Here is a 24545-nt window from a genome sequence, read left to right as displayed (position 1 = left end):
GTGCCTACGAGCCCAGGCTTTGACGACGTTGGTCTTAAACGCGCGCTTGCATGTGACCGATACCATTTGTTCCTTGGTCCTCGGAATGCGGCTTTAGGCAAACGCGGCATCTGACGCCCTTATGTGTACAGGTTCCAAAGATGATTGATTCCAATTACTTAAATATATTATTTTTTATTAATGCTGATTTTACTATTTCAATTCGGGTCGTAACTTCTACATTAAATGCATTCATTGTACTACTCCAGTGCCTCTAAAAATACTTGTTATTTGATTCAGATATTTCTGAACAAAGACTTGTTGGTTATTGATTAACACTGATCACATATAGTAGTCACTGAAGGAGGCGAAGAAAAATATTTCTACCTTTTTTGAAGGTACTAACTTAACCGATGTAATTTTATATGTTTCCAATCCAAACACAATTTGTTACTCTTTCAAATAACAAATTACCTTTGGTAAGTCCGTGTTTCTTATTCCTCGTATACAATGTAATTTTATTTAACTTCATGCTCTGTACAAATACGAATTAAAGTCTTTCAAATGCATGTTTTATATGGTATCAATCTTATTTAATTAAATCCGACATTTTATTTACAATCAATGTTGGAGTCGAATGGCAAATGCGATTTTGTTAATCAGTTTACATGCACGTCAAATAATCTGATCTAGATTTTATTTAGTTTAAATACAACTTATGTAATGTTAGGTATTACAAAAGTAAAAAAAAAATACATGTAGAAAACTATTATATCTACTGCAAATATTTTTGAAGTAAGAACTTCAATAAATGCACTTCAAATTAAGTCAATTGTTTAATAAATACACTTATAAGAGCCATCTTAGTAAGTTTAGAGACAAAAAAACCTCCTAGGTCACGAGATTCGCATCGGAAAGATAACCAGACCGTTGAGCTTTCCGTCATATAAGACTGACTTCGGCAAGTTGGACCACACTCTCAAATCGTCTAATATACCAATATTTCTTAAAACGTCAGTCAGTGTATTTTGCTAGTGTTGACTTTCGGAGAGGAAAAGTTGACCATGAGAAGGAGAACAGTGCAAAAGATCCGTATGGATGACTCAAACGGAGATGTAGCGTGCTATTTTGGTCGTTTCACTGCGAGACAAGATCCCAAACCGCCAGCTACGACGAAGATCAGAAGTGGCTGATACTGTAGAGAGAATAGCAACATGAAGTGGAACTGCGACAAATCACGTGGCTCGAATGACAGATAACAGATGGACAAGACAATGTGGATACTGGAATAGAGACCAAGAGATGAAGCCTACCAAAGCAGAGATTCTCCACGAACATGTTGGACTGGCGATCTAAAACGTTGCCATAGGAATTGGATGCAAGAGGCCCTAGATGGAGACAGATGGGAAATTATGAGGGACATTTATGTCTAGCAGTGGACAAACGAAGATTGAATTCTGACAATTGAATATTGTTTTATTAAAATGTATTATGACAGATGATGAAGCTAGTGCTTAATTAATTGAAATATCGCGATTTCATGGAAAAATGAAGGTAAACAATATGAAGGAGTCGAACAAATAACTTAAAGCTCATTCAACTGTTTCATCGTAAACTTTCGGCGTGTTCTTTGTTATCTTCAACGTTTTTTCCATTTAAAATTGAAAATCTTTATCTTTTGAAATCCTTTTGTTTTTTGTTAATACATCTTTGAGTTTTGTTAATACTATCTGACCAATAAAATTTTCGATATATTCGACGTAGTATAAAGCTGCATCTAAGCATGTACCCCACCTAGCTAATAGTGGTTCAGGTGGTAATGAGGTGTTAGGCAGTATTTCTCTAAAAAGTTGCACACTTAAAGGAGCTTTAATGAAAATTGTTTTCCCATTTTTTATAAACTCATTAACGGGTGGAAATTGCAGCCGTATAGTTTCAGCAACGCGATTTAGCCAAAAACTTTGAGGCTAAGCGATTTGATGCTATTTTCATGATATGCAGTTTCAGTTTCAGAAAGCATTAATACTATCTTATTGGTGGGCACAGCCCAAGATAAAAATTTTTTAAAGCTTCATTTAAGACTACTGAAACTGTATTGTTATTTGTTGCTTCCAGTTCTTTGGAGCACACTAAATAATCCTCTGTCAAGATTTCTTCGTGAAGTACGCCTATTATTAAACTAGCGACGTACCCTCCATAAATATTTGTAGTCTCGCTCACAGCAAAGCAGATGTAATTGTTTTCCATTACTGTTTCTACTTTTTTATCGTTTCCTTGTAAAAGAAATTTTATTTCGCACTATTAAACGCGTTATTATATCATATTCTATCTCTTGACCCTAATGTCAAATATTCGCGATCATTTTTTGGCGATTGTTTTGCCAGTATAAAAGTCAAAATTATAACAGTATCCGTTACTTCCACAAAGAATACAAAAATTGTACCCGAATGAAATAGGCTTAGCACGTATAAGTGGCTTTTAATGAGTTATGTCTATATTATTTCACAATCATTACATTTACTTTATTTTTATTATATTAGTTACTGCAGAATAATTTCTAAATATGATAGAATACAAAACTTTTTATGCAAATCGCAATAAACAAAATGTAAAATTAAAAAAAAATACGAGTTGTGCACAGATTCACATTCAACTGAATACTGAAATGCTGCACATTTTGATAACGCCAGTGTCCTATTTATAGATCAGTAAAAGAAAACTTACTGATGATTTAACAATTTATATTTCCGAGATTTATTAATGAATATAGTTTATAATAAACATGATATAACAAAAATAATGCAGTAATCTATAAAAAAGGGCCGATATGTTATTAAATGTGTAAATCTAAACTAAGCAAATTTGATCGATGTTTATAATTTTTTTATTGATAAGGATATTGGAGGATATTGAGGAGGATATTGGAAATATAATACAACAAAAATTATAATTCAGTTTACAGATCTATAAATAGGACTGATCTATAAATACGACGCGGGCCTATAATGGGTTAAGCTGAGAGAACCAGTGTCCCTAAACATATATATGATCTCTCAAATAATGCATTTTGCTAGATTTTATTGATTTTAAATTAATCTACTCTGCTAACATGTTTTTAATCAAATTAAACACCGGTCTCATAGAATCATAAAACCGACGAAAAATTAAAAACATTAATAGTTATTTTTTTACAGTAGTAATTTATGCAAAATGTTGCAATTCACACGTGTTCTTTTTACGAGCCGTAAATATTCCAGTAAGTTCGACATTTACGACAAATAAAAAACACTTAACTTGCAAGCTGGTTCATTGCATTTTTGATAACTGTTTAACACAATATACTATGTTAGTATTTTAGAGTAAGTTATAATAAAAAATAATTTATACAATTGAATTTTGACATAAAAACTAGACTTACACCTTTAACTACATTCTACATATCCATGGATTAAAAATGTATACTTCTGTTTTACAAAAACTAAGTTTAAAATGACAAATTTGCTTCTCAACGATATTCCAATAGAGGAGACTGTTTTGTATAAATATCTAGACCACCAAATACGTATTAGTCGAGATAATCAAACAATCAATTCTACCGGAGAATAGGGCTGACATGGGCCGCCTTTGGTAGCTTGCGAGATATACTGAAATCAGAGCTTCTCATATGTCTTAAACGGAAGGTTTTCAATAAATGCCTGACCTCACATGTGATTCACAAACCCTGAAAAAAAAAGCCAAAAATATACGAACACATTATGCTACAGACACTATACTATATTGTTGTAGACTGTAGATTAGAACTACTGAAGCAGAATGAACAGGAAACATCTATGTAAACTTAAATCCAAAGGCAGAAACGAGCGTAGAAAAACTCTACTAGAATTTCTATTACAACAAAATCTATACCAGATAGCAAGATCAGAAACGAGATAATAAACTACATAATCAGTGACAAAAAACATATATTCAACGATGTCACAGTCCTGAATAGCGTTACCACAGGCAGCGATCATAGAATAGTAAGAGCCAAACTAAAATTAGACTTAATAACAAAAAGATCCAAAATGATTAGGAAGAAAGCCAATCCGATATGGAACGTCCCAACGAATTTAAATGAATACCAAGACAATATCAATAAAATCCTACAACAAAATGAATGTATAAATAATGTAAATACTCTAAACGAAAATATCGTAGAAGCCATTAGGTCCACCGAACTATCATCATCATAAGTAGCTCGACATTCCGTTGTGGATCTTGGCCTGCTCACAAAGAAGTCGCCAGTCCTGTCGATTTCTGGCAACTTCCCTCCATCTTCTGACCCTTAGAATCTGCAGGTCTTTTTCCCCATCATCAATCCATCTCATTCGTAGTCGTCCTCTGCTTCTTGTGCCCTCTGGTTTTGAAAATGTTAATCTCTTCGTGAATTCGTGATCTGATATCCTAGCAATGTGTCCAGCCCATCTAATTAAGGTCTTGTATATTATATTAAGCTTTACTGCACGTTTTATATTTTTATTTTTTAAATGTTTCTGGAGACCGTGAACAGTTCTGTTTGCTATTGCTATGCATCTTTTTATTTCGTCGCTTGTCGTGTTTGTTGCGTTTACTAGCGATCCAAGATATGTAAATTGTTTAAATACTTCTGCCTACTAACTATATTGTCAGCGAATGCGAGCATTTGCGTCGATCTATTAAAAATAGTTCCGTTCATTCTAATATTTAATTGTCTGATTGCCTTTTCCAAAGCAATATTAAAGAGGAGACACGCCAGCGCGTTCCCCTGTCTTAGACCGTTATTAATGTCAAAGAACGTAGAGTTTTCTCCTTCAATTCTAACGCATGAGCTTACGTTTTGCATTGTTAGTTGGGTCAACTTAATTAACTTAGATGAAATCCCAAAGTCTATTATTGCATTATATAATGCAGTTATTTTCACACTGTCATAGGCTGCTTTGTAGTCATCGAAGGGATGGTGTGATCACTATCTATGTTTGCTCCTCTAAAAGACCTAACATCTAATAAGTTAGAGCAGTGTCTTGCATCGATGATTATAAATATGATCTATTTAGTAAATCGTTTCATTATCAGGAGATTTCCAACTTTGCTTATATATAAATCGTGTCTCAGCTATTACCATGCTCTTAAACACCGCAAAGTTTATGATTCTCTGAGACCGTTGTCATTTTTTTTTGACATAGACTTTTAGTCATTCGGCTAGACTCAACATGGTAGAAATGGTTATCTGAGTTTATATTAAAATAAATATACAAAACAATAAACAGGTAAACATGATCACTCTCTTCTCACCTAGGGACCTATCAAGGCATTTTATTTAAGGACATACAACACTAGCCCACGGTAAGAAAGGAATTTAACAATTGGGTTAAAAACAAAGGTTACGTTGTTAAAAACAAACTAGTGCATAATTATTTACATGGTTATGTTACTATCTTTTAAAAACATAACTAAGGAATCATACACTGTTCTCGAGTCTAGTGATAATAAGTACTGAAGGTTCCAAGGGGCTAATACATTGTGTTTATGTAAATTATTTATTATTCTGGATGAAATTATAGTATTTCTGGGGCAACTGAAAAATATATGATCTAGGTTTCCTTTTTCTGTACAAAATTCACATTGATCATTATCTAAAACCTTAAGTTTAAATAAATGTTTGGGGTAACAAGCATGTCCAAATCTCAGTCTAATGATCGTGGTAACATATTTTCTAGGTATATTAAAAAACTTATACCAAGGAGTTTTAGGAATATCTGTTTGAAGAGAAGTGTATCTATTTGGGCTAACAATGGCATATTCCTTCCATATATTATCCCACCTTTGGTATAATCTTACTTTTAAGGAAGCCAGAAAGTCGCAAGCCGTGATTTTATACGAAGTTTCTCTACCAGACAAAATACTTTCTCTTGCTAACCGTTGTCATTAGAGTCTACGTGTTGGCTCTCTTTTTCGATGATGGGTGAAAATATATTCTCTCTTTCGACTTTGGTATTAAAGTCTCCTGCTATTATTTTGACGTCAATTTTTGGGCACTCATCGTACTCTCGGTCTAGTGTCTCATAGAACATGTCTTTTTTATCATCCTCTTTTTCTTCCGTTTATAGCATGGATGCTAATAATTCTAATATTAGCGAACTTCCCTTTAAGTCTTATTTGACATATCCTATGATCAATAGTTTTGGAATCAATTACACTATGTTTGACCCTGCTGCTTACAATAAATCCGGTACCAAATTCGTGTCGGGTAGGATGTCCAATGTAGTAAATATTGCAGTTATTTTTTTCCAGGATGCCTGAGCTAGTCCACCTCATTTCCTGTAAAGCAACGATATCTGCTTTGGCTTTATTTATTTTTTGTACGACCAGAGCCGTGGCTCCAGCTTGATAAAGGCTTCTTACGTTCTACGTGCAAATTTTTAAATCATTATCCTTATTTCGTTTGCGAGTTCTTCGTAGGTTAGACAGTCCGGATTCTTTCTTTGTAGCTCTCATAACAAAAGGTTTTTTACAGAGTTGGGTACCCAATGCTAAACCCCCTTTTCGGAGGGCCATGGGTCGCTCGGTTTACAGGCGACACCAGCGTGAAGGTGAGCGTCGGGTTTGAGTAGAAGGGGCTAATTGGAGTAAACTGGAATCGACTTCATGTTTTCGCATTCTACCCCTTTATCCCCACTTATTATTTAGTTACTTCTTATTTTTATTTTCATCGCTGGTAATATGTATTCTATGTGTCCCTTTCCTTATTTTATAATTTTAACCTAACAAGATTTTACTCACTTTTATATCACGAAATATTTTAACTCTTATTGAAAAAGAATATACTTGACCTCATTTTCTACGTATTTGTGAAATATGTGTTCGTCTAAAAATATGACAATAAATACTCAGAGAACGTGAAAAACACAGAAATAATAAATGGGATATTTGTTTATCGTGTCTCCAAAAAAAATTACCAAATTTATTGGATTCCGTCAAAACTAAAATATTCAATTGTTCATCGACTATTTAAGACTATTAAGTTGATTGATGATAAAAAATATTTATTTCATTACCTATTCGACCAAAGGACAGAAGATTAATAAAGCGAACAGTCGCCGTTAATAAATCAACCGTTAGGAATATATATTGTGACTTTTATTTTCAACCATCAGTATATTAGAGGAGCGCGCCTGGCGGGAGATGACTTAATACTTCCAAATAGTTAAGATGTTTGTGATACGACTTTAACCAGCACTAAGCAGGTCCTTCACAAATTTTTTAAAACTTTTTTTTTAGCTTCACTTGTAATTTGAAAAATACTCGATAATTATTATTTACAATTTAATTGGTTAGCTAATCTCTAAAACACTTTGAAAAATATTTCACGTTCACCTTTTGATTTTTTTTATATTTGATAGATTTATCATATACATATACAAGACAAAGACTTTCAGTGCTTTGTTTGTCTTCAGTGGAGAACCATCTCTAAATAAAGCCAAATGTCCGTTTAAAATTTTTTAAATATGAACATTATAGTTTGTGTGTTTTTTGTTTTTTTGTATGTTAAGTCAGTTTTAAATAATGAGTAAAGTTTACAGTACATATATAATAACATCGATAATATACTACATATTGAGTTGTAAGTTATAAACTATTAACATCTGTATTTCTTATAAACTCTATGTCATCTGTTGTATTTTAGAGAACTAATGAAGCTCTTCTTCAATGGGTTGTGAATTTAACATTAACTCCTCGGTTTCAGTAAAATCTTCATCTTGCAATTCAAGTAACTCCTGAACGTCACTTGATTCTATCTGTTCGGGCCCATCTCGTCCTATTCCACTCGCAATTTCGACAATATTTGCAGTTGCGGCAAAGTTTAAACTTACACAGATCCTTCCTCATTTCCCGCAGTCAGAACAGGCCACAGGTTTTTTCAGCATGATTTCAATGTGTATGGCTTTAGTTCTTGCAATGATTCTTTTATGTTTACGATCCATTCTGCTATGTCAAATTTCTTCCAGGATTGCTAACGTTCATATCAGGATCACATTCCGTATTATTCAGTATCATTTTAAAGGTTTGACTAATGTAATAGAGCTTAAAGGCCTGAATTATTCCTTGGTCCATAGGTTGGAGCAAAGCCGTCGTATTGGGAGGTAAAAATGTCACTTTTCTATTTGGATGCATAGTTTCCAGTTCGCGAGGATGACCTGATGCATTATCTAAAACTAAAACTGCTTTAAAGCAGTGAATTCTCTGTTTTTAAGATTAAGTTTTAACTTCAGAAGCAAAACAATTCCGGAACCAGTCACAAAAAATAGCTCTTGAAACACACGCTTTCTTATTAGTACACCAAAACACTGGCAGGTGTTTGTTTTTGTTTAATAACACAATCTCCAGACTCATTAGAACGAAGCAACAGTATAACTCTATCCTTTGCTGCCTTAAATCCAGGAGCAGGGCAGACTTTTCGCTTTTAGAAATGAATGTTTTGGCATTCTCTTCCAAAACAGCGCAGTTTCTTCTGCATTAAATACTTGCTCAGGTATATATTCTTCACCAGCTACCAGGTTCACAAATTCTTCTGGGTATCTTTCCGCTACAGCAGTGTCTGCAAATGCAGCTTCTCCAACGATTTTTATACTATGCAATGATTGTCGTACCTTAAATTTATTAAGCCAACCTTCCGATGCTTGAAATGCTCTTTCTGTGCATTCCACCACTACCACCAGGTTCTTTAAAATGTGTGTAAGGACGCTTTGCCTTCTCCCGGACTATTGGACCACTTAGAGGCACCCCTTTTTGGTTAAGGTTTTTGATCCATAATGACAATGTCACTTTATTAGATATATACAGACAACCTTATTTTATCTTTGGATTTTTTTATCGATTGTACAGTTGATTCATTGACATTGTTGAATGCAAACGACTCTCCAGGACGTAAACGATCATCAAGCATATCTATTTTCACTTTAAGCGGCAACTCTGATTTTTTTTGCATCGAAACTCGCGGTTTTAGGAATTTCGGTTTTATTCTCTTTTTTGTAGTTGGTTTACTATGCTATTTGCTCTACCCCACTTCTGTCTCTAGCTGCTTTGGTAGCTAAACAATTTAACCTATATATATATATATATATATATATATATATATATATATATATATATATATATATATATATATACCTGTAATAAATCTGCAATAACACTAACGGAATTGACGGTGTGAAAAAGCTATTTAGAGGTACGAAAAAATATATTAAAGAGAACAGTTCAAATAATATAAACAATATTACTAGTTAATAAAGTCCTTGGAATTTCTATGTGCACTGTTGTCCATCCAAGTCACTATCATGCAGATATTGATGGTAAAGATGTGGAGTATCTAAGGGTACCCAGAAAACTATGGGAAAAACTTCTTATGCAAATTTTTTGGTTTATACAAAAAGGGTACTACAAACTTATAATTAATTGCTCTTATACCAGAAGCGAGACAAATCTTTGACAGATTCTATTTGATACTAGATATGCACACGAAACGATTAACACTGTTGTTATTTATAGATCCATACCGTTTACAATGTTAGCAAATTATTGTCAGAAGTGGAGTTAAGCTTCTATTACGAAAATAAAAATATTTTTCAATAGTTTTTGATGTTCGAATGGATTTATTCGAACATTGTTTTATTTTTAGCTATATATCTATCCTACATAATTGTATTCATTTTTTGATATTGACCTCTACTTTTTTACTCCTGCGGTCGCTGTCTATTTTCGTTGTAATCCATATTGTTTCAGTACGTGCTTTATTTTTCACAAGCATTTTCCAGAAAAAATATCATGTTATATCGGATTTTCCTTTCTTTGATTATTATCATTTTCATTTTTATTTATTATTGTAGCATCATTCTGGATTTTGTTTTCTTTATCTTTTTACCTGAACTAAATTTCTTACTGATATTTTTTTATTTTTCCTCGAGTTTCCTTTTCATATAAAAGTTACGTAGACGATTGATTGCTGCATATTTCCTTTACGTTCACCAATATATTTTGATTAGTTACTTTAACTTCAAAGATTTAAAATAAATAATATTCTGTTCGTGTAATTTTGGAAAAAGTTAATGATTAAACCATTAATAAAGATATTTTTAAGGGTAAATATTTGGACGTTTATTTCCAACGTTTAGTTTATTGAGTTAGCTGATAATGAACTCCCAAGTCAATTTGCCATAAGTGAAAGTTTGTTTCCCCCTAACGCCCTCTAATCCGGATCGTTTCGCCCTTCTCGAAATATACTGCTATCACCCACCCTATCATGACCCTTAATTACTTCACAGGGATACGCTCTTTGATTTCCATTAACTCAATTCAATTCACCCTCTTCGAGAGTCTCACCAACAAAACTTAACATACACACGTAAAAAGTAGACGGCAAAAGTCTTACCTTAAAAAACGTTTGTATAAAGATGTATAAAGGTTTTATGTTAACTCATTTATTGCTTTTTAGTATTTGTATTTGTATTATTTTTATTATAACCATTTTACTATTATTTTGGTTTTGATTACAGACATTCATGGTAGAATAAAATCGGAGAGTAACAAAGATTTAGATGACGACGACATGACCGACGAAGATAGAAAAGACGACATCCTTGGCACTAACATGCACCATATCTTAGGCAACGGTTTCGGAATGAAATCGGAAATGAAAACCTCCGACTGTGGAGTTCCATTACCTCCCTCGAAGCCGAAGATCTGGTCTTTGGCGGATACAGCAGCTTGTAAAACTCCACCTCCTCCTCCGTCATCCCAGCAGTGGCTCGGAAGCAACGGTTTCGCCCTTCCTAGTTCTAGGTACAGCGGAAGCGGCTTCCTCCCGAGTCATTGTCAACAGGGGTTTCCAGACGTCCAAACCGATACTCCCCCTCAGACTCCTCCTAGTATGAAACTTCCCAGTGTTGCGGGCAATCTGATTCCTGGACAAGGTCCGTGCATAGGGTCTTCAGGAAATAGCGGGTATTCTCAATCAGGTTTTCTAGGCGGGTTTAGCAGAATACAATCACCTCAGAGGCCTCAAGTTCCTCAGTCGAACCAAATGCCAGCTTCAACGACGGACAACGCTGCCTTCAAGCCTTTTTATAAAAGGTAGGTATGTTAAATATTGTTTTTAACCTACTCATATAAAGAGACGTGAAACTATTATGGGGTCGCTATACCAAATACCATAAAAGATAACATTAAAATTGTTGTCAAGGTAATTTTATTAGGTTAGTTATAAACTAACATAGATACAGCAATATATGAAATATAATCAGAAATGCTAAAACTAATATAAAAAACATTATTCATATCTTGTCGATAAACAGGAAAACAGGTGAACCTGTTTATTTTACTAGTATTGTTGTTGAAAGTAAACTAATTATTTATGAACTTGTCTGCAGTTGGATGTTTTTAAAAGTTGTCTCATTATAAAACGTGTTTAAAATAGCATAATTCTTCAATACTTATCCAGTTTGAATCATAATGTTTTTCTATCCATTTTCTAATAACAACTGTCCTAAAATTAATATAAAAAACATCGATCTAAGGGCTGATGGATTTTCCATACGACAAATTCCGAAAGAATGGCTGGAACCTACTTTTAAACCAATATCAAAACAACTAAAATTGAAGAAATGTTGTAAATATAGACTAATAAACTAAAATCAAGCTGTTAAAATTTCGCAAGAAAGTAAATTTAAAACGGTCAAAATAAAAAAATGTAAAGAAGAAATAGAAAGTGATCAGTTCAGATTTCTAAATAGTATGGGTACCAGAGAAGCCCTATTCTCGCTCTAAGTATTATGCCAGAAGTGTCAAGACTAACAAAAATATTCAATGCAGTAAGATTTCGAAAAAGCTGGTGAACGACAAAGGTTTAAGAAAGGTTTAAAAAAATTGTGCTGGCAATAAAATGCAAGGATTAGAGTTAAAGACCAAGTATCCAACAGTATTAATAGAACCAGAGGAGTAAGATGATTTAAAGCGAAAATATGAGATAGAAGGCTACATGCTCTCTCCTATGCTATTATCTATTCAGTATTATTATTTAAAAGAACACAAGTAAACTGTGGGGACTGCGGAGTACCTGCTGGACTAAAAAGTAATGGTACTAAATATGAAGCATCAGATGACACAGTACTCATCCTTATTTTTGCAGTAATTTATAATTGTTTTTTGCATAATGAAATGCAGTATAACTGCTTGGAATTATGGCAATTAATGAGTTTTGGATATGTGCTAAATATCAGCTAGATCGACCAAATAGTTTATAAGTTATTTAATTACTTTGACCCGTACAGCGATAATTTAATCAATTATACTGCCCACACGGTGACTCGAAAGGTATTTAGCAGATCATAATCGATTCATTTGAGGCTTCAATTTTAAGAACACAATATTAGTAACAATAACCTTCTGTGACCAATTGGAGCTAAGATGACAATTTTTTTTTTTTCAAAAAATCATATTTCTGTTGTTTATTAACATTAAGAGCTGAAAATTCAACAAACTATAAATGAAGATCTATATTTAATGATCAATTTTATAGAGGGTTAATACCAAGAAGGAGTAAAAAGGTGTAACCCGTTAAAGTGTTGGTACTCGTAAAATATCGCCTGTTCGAGCTCGGTTTTTTAGAATTAATTCTCATTAAGTTAATATTTTACAGCAACTTTTTTCTTGTTTCAACTTGTTAAATATAATAATTGAGACTTTCAGTTTAGGCATTTTTATTTTTAAAAGAAAGTCCCGATTTCTTATCCGAACTGTACATTAAAGAGCTGTAAAGAGATCTTATAGTTGTGGTTTCTTCTCAAAAATATTTGTTAAAAATCACAAATATGTACTTATTTACCGATTTATATGAACACACTCACATAAAAATTACAACGCCAAAAAGTTATTTTTAGATGACCGTAACATCTTGTAGATGTGCAAGATGTTTCCAATAAATAGCTCTTAATTTGTGAGAAAAAACCCAACAATTAAGAAGGGATATATCCGTCATCGCCTAAACTCAAACTTGTTGCCTTACCCCACGCAAATCGCGTTCGGGTCCATTTAAAATCTTCCCACAGCTTAATTGGACCTTCTTATCTTTCTGATATCCTAATTCACTTGTTTTTTTCTGTTACAGCTCCCAAAGCATGAACGGAGGGTTCGTGTCGCCAGTATGAGCCGCTCCCTTCTGGGCCCCGTCGATTCATCCACCTGGTAAGCACTGTTGTCAAATCTTTAAAATATTTTTATATCCCGGAAACCAGGCAACAATAAATAAGGTTTAATTTTTACACGATTGTGATCGAAACATGTTTATTGCTATCGGTCCTTTACAGCAGGGATTGAATGCTTAAGAGTATTTACCAAATTGTTGTTTGATTTTAAAAATATAGTTTATTATTTGTTACTGTTATTGATATTTAAAGTATTTTACGGAAACTTTTTCATTAATATCTTCTATAGTTATAAAATACATTTTTATCCAGATTTAAACCATTCGGTTTTTTACTCTTTCTAATGGGAAAACGCACTCATTTCAGATACCTAGGGGTATCAAAAGGATTGATTGATATCTGGTGGGACTCTTTCGGAAGCGAAGTTTCTATACTGGCGTTGTATTACTTTTTCTCTATAGTAAAATGCTGAGGCGAGCATCACGGAACTAGCGCCACGATAAGGCGTCACGGGTAGCGTCACGAAAAGCGGTTGATCACATCGATTCACTACTCTCGATCAATTCGTTTCTAGTAATCATATATCTATTCTAAGCAGGTTTAAATTGAAAACTGTATAAAAAATAACTATTTAATATATAAATATAATATATATTATGTTTAATAATAAATTTAATTATATATAATATAGTATAGTATTTATATAAAATTATTTTAAAGCGAGAATTGCCATAAAATTTCAAACATATGCTTCAATATTGTTATTAATTGGATGACATTTATGACTTTTAAATTCGGACAAACTTTATGAATCGAATCTTTTATTGACAGATATTGTTTTAATTTTTTACTTCTCATGGAATATATTTTGTTGCCATTTAATGCCTATAATTTAAACCTGTTTAGAATAAATATATGATGATTGGAAATGAATTGATCGATGTGAAGTACTGCTATTTCGTGACGCTCCCCGTGACGCTGTCTCTTGGCGCTAGTTCCGTGACGCTCACCTCAGAATTTTACTATAGAGAAAAAGTAATACAACTCCAGTATAGAAACTTCTCTGCAATAATTTATTCAATTATTCTAATATAATATAATTTGTTTAAATAAAATACAAATAATAAAAAACCTTATTCAATTTTAAAAATATTATTTATATTTTAAAAATACAGAAAATATAGTTTATAAAAAGAGTCCTCGTCTTCTTTTTTCTTTTAAAACGCTCGTGCTGCCATTTTACACAGCATTCTTTATCGAAGAAAATTGCCATTTCACGGCGGCATTAAAAACAAATTTACAACATGTAAAAATCGATCTTCGGTTTCCTGAGCCCACCTCCGTTGAGTCGGATTAACACTCCAATAGACGACGGTGGTCTATTAGAACGGGGTTTATGATCCAAAGGCTATTTATTACATAAAAAAATAATATACACATCTTGTTTTTTCAGTACCTTTTAGGCACCAAAACAAATGTACTTAATCTAAATCTAAATATTTTACAAAAATATATGCTTATGATTTTGAAATATAGATCATTTAGTCCTAATAGACCACTGTCGTGTGGTCATCTTATATACTAAAACGCTAAGCCCTTTTCTTGTCCACCACTTTACTCAAAAACCATATTAGATAATTAAAATATTTTTTCGGAATATTATTAGTATTACGTATGAGATTGTCAAGATATAATTTTGGTACAAAAATTCACTTCCGGTTTTGAGATGACCGGAAGTTAAAATTTACTTTAAGTTTTAGACCCCACAATGTATATATGGATCGAAAGGTCTCATCGAGACGAATCTAAATATGTACTTCCGGTTGCGATCCGACACTGGAAGTGACCCGAAACGCGCATAAAACGTCAAGATAGAGCAAATCTGACACCGGATTCGTGATCAGCATGCAAAATTAACTGCTAAATGATATCCATGTCGACATTTGATGAACTAAAAATTGCATTCCGGTTTTGAGGTCGACTTCCGGTTTCGTTTTTATTAGTCAAATCAATAGAGAATTCAACGTAGAGTTCAAAAATGTAAGTTCACGAAATTATCATTTATAGTTTCTGAGTTATTGATAAAAATATTTTTACTTCCGGTCATTGTATATATTGTATATTTTTCTCGCAAAATAAAAATTTCATTTAAAAAACTCGATGTCGAGTTGGTCCGCTAGTGTAACTTTTAAATATGTACTTCTATATATCGGCTGTGGATTAAACTCACGTTTGATGCAGAATATAGCCAAAATAGAAGGCTAAGAAATTTGTGAATTGAGTTAATAAAAGAATAAATGGGTTTCAGAGCCTCGACGTCAGGTTTACACTCATATATTTTATTCAGTCTGCAGTCTAGAAATCTAGTAGCAAGTAAAACTGTAGACAAGATGACGTAAAATCATTGTGTAATTTTGTGCTACTATATTTTCAACACCACTTTTTAATTTTGTTTATATTTTACGTTTCTTAATTTTATCAAATATACTTTTACTCATCCCCAATAAAAAAGTATGACCTTCACCTTTTTTGTAGCAAGATATAAACATACGCACTTATTACCATGACAGTCGCAGCCAATTCAATTTCCATGTCGAAAATGTTGATGTTGGCTCTAGAGGGAACATACTGATATCGTCCCAATACTCAACCCAATGTGTGGATGCCTCACCGAACGTGGGAACACAGTTGACCCAACTTTGGATCCCATGTGTCGAGGAGTTTTATCCAGTATAAGATCAGGTCTCTTAGGTGAAAATAGTTGTTCTGATTAACTCTAAACAGTATAGTTTGTAGTTGCCATTCTCAAGCATACTATCAGCGATTTATTGATAATAAGAGAGATGGATAGTTTTGAGAATTTCGGAAGAAGTTATTTATCACTTCTTATTTGCCTTATTTATTTAGAGTTTTATTTCTTTCATATCTTCACATGCCTGCCTTCATGTAGTACTACAACGCTATTGCATTGAGGGTATTAATGTATTATCCTCTTTTTGGTATTCATTTGATTGTGTGTCATAAATTCCTATAAACAGAAACCATTAATCTCTTTGGAGTTTAAATAAGTTTAGATTATTTTATTCCTTTATTGGGCATAACAAATCAAATAGTAGCTACAAATGCAATAACTTTTTATTGGATGTGCAATGCAGTAAATTGGGTAATTTTGTTGAAGCAACCAAGATTACAGTTTTGTCATGTGTTAAATTATCAACAGCAATTTCTATTATTGTTGTTCATGCATATATGCATTACCCAGCTGCTATGTAAGTATTTATGGAATGTAAGAGGAACATAGCGAAAATTGAGAATGTTCGTTAATCAAATAAGGAATAATTTTTAAAACCTTGGCTTTTCTCAAAGACTAATTATTCCTACTACTTTAAATATCTGGCAACCTTGTAAGTAAACATTGCCCACGCTTGAGAATCGTCCGCGGAATGAAGAATACCCTGCAGTCACAATCGCCACCTCTGTGACATTGACAAATGAAGCGAGATAGTGATCAGTGAATGGTCCTCGTGCGGTCCGGTCGCGGCCATTAACTAATACAGTATCCTACTGGCCCACACCAAAACAAACTTATTTTATTAACTAATTAAAGACAACAGTTAGAATTTTTTCGACTGCCATATACATCTACAGTTTTGCAAATATATTTAAATACCTTGGCTAAAGACAAGAATTAAAACGCTTGCTGATAGTAGAACTTACCGAAGATGACGTCCCAAAACAAGTTACAAATAATTAGAACTTATTATAATAATATAGAACTTAAATTTAAAAAAAGTAAAAACAGGAAGGTTTAGATGAAGATGGATATAATGATATGGTAACTTACATAGAGTTGGAAATGTATATTATGTTTATCTCTACTTTAATATCCGTTGCTCTTTAGGTATTTCTTTTACTTTAAGATTTTTAAAGGTAGGGTAACATTTAATGGCAAATACCTACTAAAAAAGTTTTTGAATAAAAGAAAATTATTTTCTTTTAAAGATATTATAGGATAACGTATTTCATAAAAGTAAAACATACGATCAAAGAATTTTCAAATTTATAATTATTCTATAATCATTTATACTTTTTGATTTAAAAATATAATTTTTTGATTTTTATTTAAAATTTCACATAGCTGGCTTCAACCCTGTCTACATACTTATACCTGGACCGTCCAGTAATTACTGGACTAAGATGGAGGAGGGACTTTTTTTGGGTTGTGTCTACGCGAGGAAGTTTTTTTTACCTGTAATTAATTAGTGACAGGAAGGAAAGGTTCATTCATTAAGTTCGTCTTTTTACGTTTAGTTTTAAAAATAGATCTTAAGAATCTCCTCTAGACCTTAAACGGAAATAGCCGAGTGATTTGTGAGGGTTAAACTTAGAAGTGACGTTACTGATCTTACGTTTAAATTTATATAAGTCATTATGGATTTGTTGGTTTTTGTTTTCATTTATAATCAACACAACAAACAAATAGTATCAAAACATAATAAAGATTATACATCCCAATAACTCACATAAGTAATAATAATTACATATGCATGCGAAAGTGTGAAGATAGAAAAAACACATTAATATAATACGGGGATGTTGGAAATGAAACATTTTCAGGGAAAATATGGACATATACTTAGAACAAATCCAAAGAAAATAATAAAAAAAAAATATTAGAAATGGAAACATTAATAAAAACGAAAGAGTATACCGAGAGGAAACAAATAATACAAAAATAGGATGAAAAACTATATAAATGAAAAACTAAATAAAATCTACAAAATAGTTAAGAAAAATGTTTAAACTTATTTTCTTTTATTCTCTATTTCATTTAAATGCATTAAATATGATTATTTTATCAAAGTTTGCCAGCAAGGTACTTGAAAGAAACATGAAAAAACTAGTTTTGATTCAAATCAGGTCTTCTTCTTCTTCTTCTAATGGCTCTACAACCCTTTGTGAGTCTTGGCCTGCTTAACAATGTTCTTCCATTCTGCCCTGTCGGATACTTTCCTTCGCCACTGCCTGATGTTCATGGTTTTAAGATCCCTCTCTACGTCGTCTATCCATCTTTTACGGGGCCTTCCTCTTGTTCTGTTTCCTTGGGGCTTCCATCTCTGGACTACTTTTACAGCTTCAAATCAGGTAATAAATTTATATCTTATAGTTTAACATTATCTGTCAACTCTATATATCACTTCTTGTGACCATATAAACTTCTGTCTTCCTTTCATCTTACCACATGATCTGTCCATCTTATCGAGTGAGATTTTATATACCTGACGATATTGTCAGTATCATAGAGATCAAAAATTCAGCATTGCGGGTTTTCTTCACTCTCCTATTACTTTTATTTATTCCGTTCTCAGAATATCATTCTGAGAACCTTCCTTTCAAATACCAGCAGCTTGTTTATTTCCCGCAGATGTATAGTCCATGTTTCACTTTCATATATTACAACTGGGCGAATAAATGACTTGAACAGTCTTAATTTAGATTGTTTTTGTAGCAAATTAGATCTTAATAATGATAATAGGAAGTTTAATTCTATATTCCCCGCAGCTATCCTTGCTGAGACCTCTTTTTCTATGTGGATAGCCAACGCTTGAAAAAAAGCATGGCACACAAAGAAGAAAGAAGACTACTTCGAGTTATGTTCGACTTAACTGTTGGTCTTGGATTTTTGGTTACTAGCATGTATTTCGTATACAGTAAAGCACCAAAATTCTATCGAGTGTCTCATGTTTTAATGATTTTTCAAAGGCCAGTAAAATTGGACGTTGACCCTTAAGAAACAAATATTTTTGTTCCCATAAAAAGAGAAAATTTAATTATTAGTTAATAAACATAGTAGTAGACTATTGCAGAATCTGTTTAATCTCTTAAAAATTGACAAAACCTTCTTCTGACCATTCAAAGAATATACGTTCAGATAGAAGAGATCATATTTTATGTGAAATGCATTTGAATAATTTGACTAGTCTATTTTTAAACTGTTCAAATGCTTTGGTTCAGATTTGGGTTCTAGGGAAAACGTAACGTTGTCAGCGTGTATAATTCAACTTGAAGTTATCTGCAGTGTTATAGTTTATATTTTTCTCTAACGGTAGATATTGTCCGAGACCAACAATTTCGTCGCATATGAAGGCGATGTAAGTGGCAACAACGCCAGTGTTTGGGTAGTTTTTTTAGTGTGTGCTAGGTGTAAATCAGTTTCATAAGAGCACTGACATAGGTTTCATTTTGTAGTGTGATTGGTGGAAGGTGCTTTTACGTTCACTTTTTTGTAAATTGTGAGTAATTTATATGACTGACAGTAGTAATAGTGAACCGTGTATTAAAAGAAACGTTACAATTTAACACAGAGAACAAAATATGAATGTAAGCGATGTAGTTACATTATATAGTATTTTGACAAAAGTTTCCGAAGCTAGTGTGTACAGAGTAATTCCATCAGATGATGAAACAAACAATAATAATACTTTGAAGATTGAGACAAGCAAAAGGAAACAAATAAAATTGAATGATACAACTAAACAGGCCACTCGTCGTGCTGTACATTAATTTTATTTGAAAAAGGAATTACCAACTATAAAAAAATGCTTCTTCTCTTTAATCTAATTAAATTGTTCCAAAAACATCAAGACGTGTTTTGTTTTGTACTTTACGAGAAATGAACTTCAGGCATATAAAGAGGTACTAACCATTTTGTTACGCAGAAAGTATCTAAAATAAATATCAGAATTTCGAAGAGATGGAAAAAAACATATTACACAGATGAAACATGGTTAAATAAAGGACAAACTGTAACAAAAATTTGGCAGGATTTAAATGTGAAAAACAAACAACAAGCTTTCCTAGATGGTTTGTCGACAGGTTTAAAAGCCCCGGAAAAAGAAAACGCTTTATTATTAGCCAGAAGTAATCAACAATATTCTTAATGGAGAGGAGATCGAAAGGGTAAATCATTTCAAATACCTTGGTAGCTGGTTAAATGTAAATTGTGACTCTGATGAAGAGATAATAACCAGGATAGAAATATCACGTAAGGCTTTTATGACCTGGAAACCAGTTTTATGCAACAGAAACCTGTCGATGAATATTCGTAAGAAGGTCCTGAAATGTTATGTGTGGTCCATCCTATTGTATGGTTGTAAGACATGGACGTTAAAAACCACAATGCTAAATAAGTTAGAAGCATTCGAATTGTGGTGCCATAGACGAATCCTAAAGATATCGTGGGTTTCGCACACTTCCAATGAAGATGTTCTTCAAATGATCAACTCAGAACGTCTGCTCATAAACACCATAAAGAGGAGAAACAGAGAATACTTCGGCCATATAATTAGAGGACCTAAATACCATCTACTTCGCCTTATAATACAAGGAAAAGTGGAAGAAAAGAGATGGATTGGTCGAAAGAAACTTTCATTTCTGCGTAATATTAGACAATGGTGTGGTTCCACAGTAGAAGAATTATTTTGCGCAGCAGCCGACAGAGAAAGGTTTCAGGAAATTGTAAACATGATGACGGCCAAAGTCTGAATACGGATACGGCACCCAAAGAACATGAAGATTAACCATATTGGTAGCAATTTGTTGAAGGTTTAGAGGCATTTGTTTCTAAAAAGACTGGAGTTTACCATGAGAAATAGATCATTATGGAAAATTGTTTTCAGATATGTTAAAAATCGAGCTAGGATCTGATATTGTTATGGATAACGCTCCATACCTCTGCCGGCGTGTAGTACAGATACCAACCATTAAATGGAGAAAAGCCGAGATTGCGGTTGGCTTACTACAAAAGGTACTAAACTTAGCACGGTGTCATAAAGACAAATATATTAAATATGTAGTAGATGAAATGGCGCGAGACCGAGGCGTAATTTTAGTTCGATTGCCGCTATACCATTGTGAGTTAAACCCGATAGAACGTATGTGGGCTCAAATAATAATGAAGTAGCGAGGAACAGTGTTACTTTCAAATGAAATGATGTAAAAAATCTGCTTAATAGTGCTGTCAGAAATATGACCTTGTTGTGAATAACATGTATCGAGCATGTAGTGAAAGAAGATCATAATATGTGGAACCTTGATTGAAATTACCGTAAAACCAGTTGTAGATCTAGACGAAGATACTATTGATGAATCTGAAGATGACATAGATGACTCATTAGTTTATATATAATATAATATAACCTATTTTTTATATTTTATGGAAATATTCAGTTAAGGTGAATCGTTAGTACTCTTTTTAAAGAAATAGTACTGTGGACTAGTAATGTTTCGGTTTACCAAGAATTGTTTAAGTAATTCAGTTTTACTTGTGCTAAAATTTACTAGACGACCATTTTTTTATCCCATGTCATTAAATCTCATTTGACAATAGGAATTAAATTTAATCCTTGAATCACTCATCAGTTTGTTAATTTGAACGGGTAAAGGGTTTTTCCCAAAAAAATATTATAGACCATAGTACCACAATTGTGGTACTATGGTCTATATGATCACGGTATTTTTCAAATAATTTCAAAATGTCGTTGCGTTTTAATATTTAAAAATAGTGCTTGGTTTTTTACTGTTTCACTTACGATTGTTGTAAGCACTGTGGTGGTTATTTCTGTGACTTTTCTGTATTTCCTATTAGTTCTCTGATATATTTCCACTTATACTTTGTGTTTGTTTATTTTTCTGCTATAGTTTCTTCTTCATGCGTTCATTAACTACGTTCGTGTATAATTCTTGGTCAACTACTTCGGTTTTCTTAGTAATAAATATTAGAGGTAATTATTAAACTAAAGACATTACTGTATTAAAAGTTTTATTGTTTTTAATAATATTATTAATGGAAAAAGCTTCAGTATCCTAGAAACACTCTACGAGAAAAGCTAATATTGTTGATGATGATGAATCTCTTCACACGTTCTTTATTATGCTCTTAGGGCTAAGAATTTACACATACATAGAATAAAATATTTTGAAACAATTTTAAACAGGCATTTGTATCGATAGAAACTTATATTATTTATTTTCTGCGTTATTGTATATGTTTTAGCTTCTTGATGTGGTTCTTATTACAAAACGTTATATTGCTCTTAAAATTACCGCAATTTCAAAGCAAAACTGCTTTCCCTTACATTAATATGTATTCACATGTCTTTTAAAACGACTTCACGCTGTGCTTAAACCCAAACATACATCGAGATAGGGATCGTGGAGCTAACGGTGGCTTAACCAGTTTTGACATAATAACCTCTTCAATTGTTTATATAATTGTTTAACGGTAATCTTCGACGAGGGAGATTAATTCGTAAAGTTGTTGAAGGATTGATTAATAAATAATAATAATGACTATTCATTTCTTCATCATTTTGTGATTAAGATGTTTTTTATTGTTGATTAATTATACGGTTAAATCGAGTTCGACTTAAGCTCGGAGAAAGTCATCTTTTATTGATTTTGTTATTGATTTGAATGAATTATCTACTAGGTATCAGATTGATGTTGATCTTAAGGCCGGACATGTAAATGAGAACAGGTGTTGCAGCAAAAAGTACATCTATTAATATGTTTATTTTAAACTACAATTTTGTTTCATCTATTCCATTTAATTGGCTACCTTTAAAAACATATGCAATGTTTATTTAAGAAGTAGTAGATAAAATAAAACTGTTTTATCCCTAACCTAAACATTAAAAAGTATAAATAATTTAAAAAAAAACTCGAACATCGAAGTAAAACCTTAAAACCAAACAGTGGTTGAGTTTAAATGGATTAAACCATACTTAAAAATTATTAAATTATCTGGCAATATTCCGATGGACCCGCCTACAGGGAACATAAGTTCCTACTCGAAAGAGTATTTTACATCCGAACTTTAGGAAAGTTAAATGCCAACTTCAGTTGGCATTTGGCAACAGTTGGCAACTCCTCTCCTTATTTTAATTTCTGAAGTGGGTTCGTTATCTACTATAATTTGTGTTCTTTGATTCCGGTAAAGGTTTGTTATGATTCTTAAGTTCCTTTTGTCTACGTAATAAACATTCATATCCATGCATCTTCACATTAAAAGCAAATAACGCTTTTTTAAGTTCACAATTAAGATACCAGGCAGGGAAGACTGGAATGAAGGTGTACCCATACAAGCTGCTGCAACCTGAGACACGGGTAGCTCAAAAACATCAGAGGGTATGGTAGCAGCATAGTAGGGATAAATCAAGGTATACATTCCCCAGGCTAAAGAATGTTATCTAGGAATAGAGGACTTAAATATATCTGAAAAGATCGGAGTGGAATAGGCCAAAAGGCCACCTCTATAAATCTATCTATCTATATATCTAACGTTTCTTTGGTTTCTGGTTCATTTCTGAACCCAAACTGACTATCATCTATTCCTTCTTTAAGTTTTTTATTTATACGACCATGTATTATTTTCAAGAATAATTTAACAACATGACTGATTAATGATATTGTTCTGTATTCACTGCAGTCTTTAGCAATTTTCTTCCATTAAATCTAAAATTTCCTCCGTTATCCATTGCTTCTTTTTGCATCTGGTTGGTGTCAGAATTTCTTTTTGACTTTTATCTATTTTTGTCTTTATTAATAACTATTTTGTACCCATTTCAGTATTTTGCAGAATTTTGTCTCTAACATTAATTAATCTATTATTGATGTCATCTGCCAGGCGTTGTCTGACAGATGAAATCGATACAGCATCAATTTCAAGGTCATTTGGCCTTACATATATTTCTCACACTGGAGACTAAAAGTATTTTGTGTATATCCTACATCTATATTTATCCCAAAAGTTCTACATCCGAAGATTAGAATACGTTATTACACTTCCAAGATAGGTACGTAAAGTACGACTTTATGGTGGAAATTATTTTATGCGGGATGTTTCTTAGCTGTAAAATTTTCCATAAACCAGCATGAGATAAGCTGTCAAAGACACGCTCGAAGTCAACAAAAACCATGTATAGGGATGTGTTCTATTCAACCGATTGTTCCATGATTACCCTCACTGTATTAATGGGGTCTATGAAGGAGGATTCTGGTCTAAAGCCTGCTTGACCAGCTCGAAATTCAATCTTGTTTGTTAATCTTTTAAGTATGATGGTCGTGAAAATTTTATTTATTGCGGTAAGCAAGGTTATTTCTCTCCAATTTTTGCAAAGTGTGAGTTTGCCCTTTTTTGGAAGCTTAATAATATTACCCCTTTTCCAGTCGGCTGGAATGCGGTTTGTTTCCCACACCTCTCGGATTATGGGGAACAAAAGTTCAGCAGTTAGATGTGAATCAGTTTTAAGTATTTCGGCAGCAATGCTATCGATTCTCGGAGACTTGTTA

The 24545-nt window shown here is 32.8% G+C and overlaps 1 protein-coding gene across 3 annotated transcripts in view; it reads left to right on the top strand.

Annotated features, from left to right (window-relative positions):
• The window catches only part of ara (araucan), a 335452-nt gene that overhangs the window by 302922 nt on the left and 7985 nt on the right, over nt 1-24545 (top strand). For 2 of the 3 annotated variants that reach the window (XM_072537947.1, XM_072537948.1), the window contains 2 exons: nt 10548-11124; nt 13157-13233. In XM_072537947.1, coding sequence (XP_072394048.1) covers nt 10548-11124; nt 13157-13196 — 617 coding nt within the window. In that variant the 3' untranslated portion in view covers nt 13197-13233. Of the gene's footprint in view, nt 1-10547; nt 11129-13156; nt 13234-24545 lie in introns of all 3 variants that reach the window. The other variant, XR_011951429.1, reaches the window with a different exon arrangement.

This window comes from Diabrotica undecimpunctata, chromosome 7, assembly GCF_040954645.1.
Source record: "Diabrotica undecimpunctata isolate CICGRU chromosome 7, icDiaUnde3, whole genome shotgun sequence".
NCBI lineage: Eukaryota > Metazoa > Arthropoda > Insecta > Coleoptera > Chrysomelidae > Diabrotica > Diabrotica undecimpunctata.
This window is presented reverse-complemented; position numbering and strand designations above follow the sequence as displayed.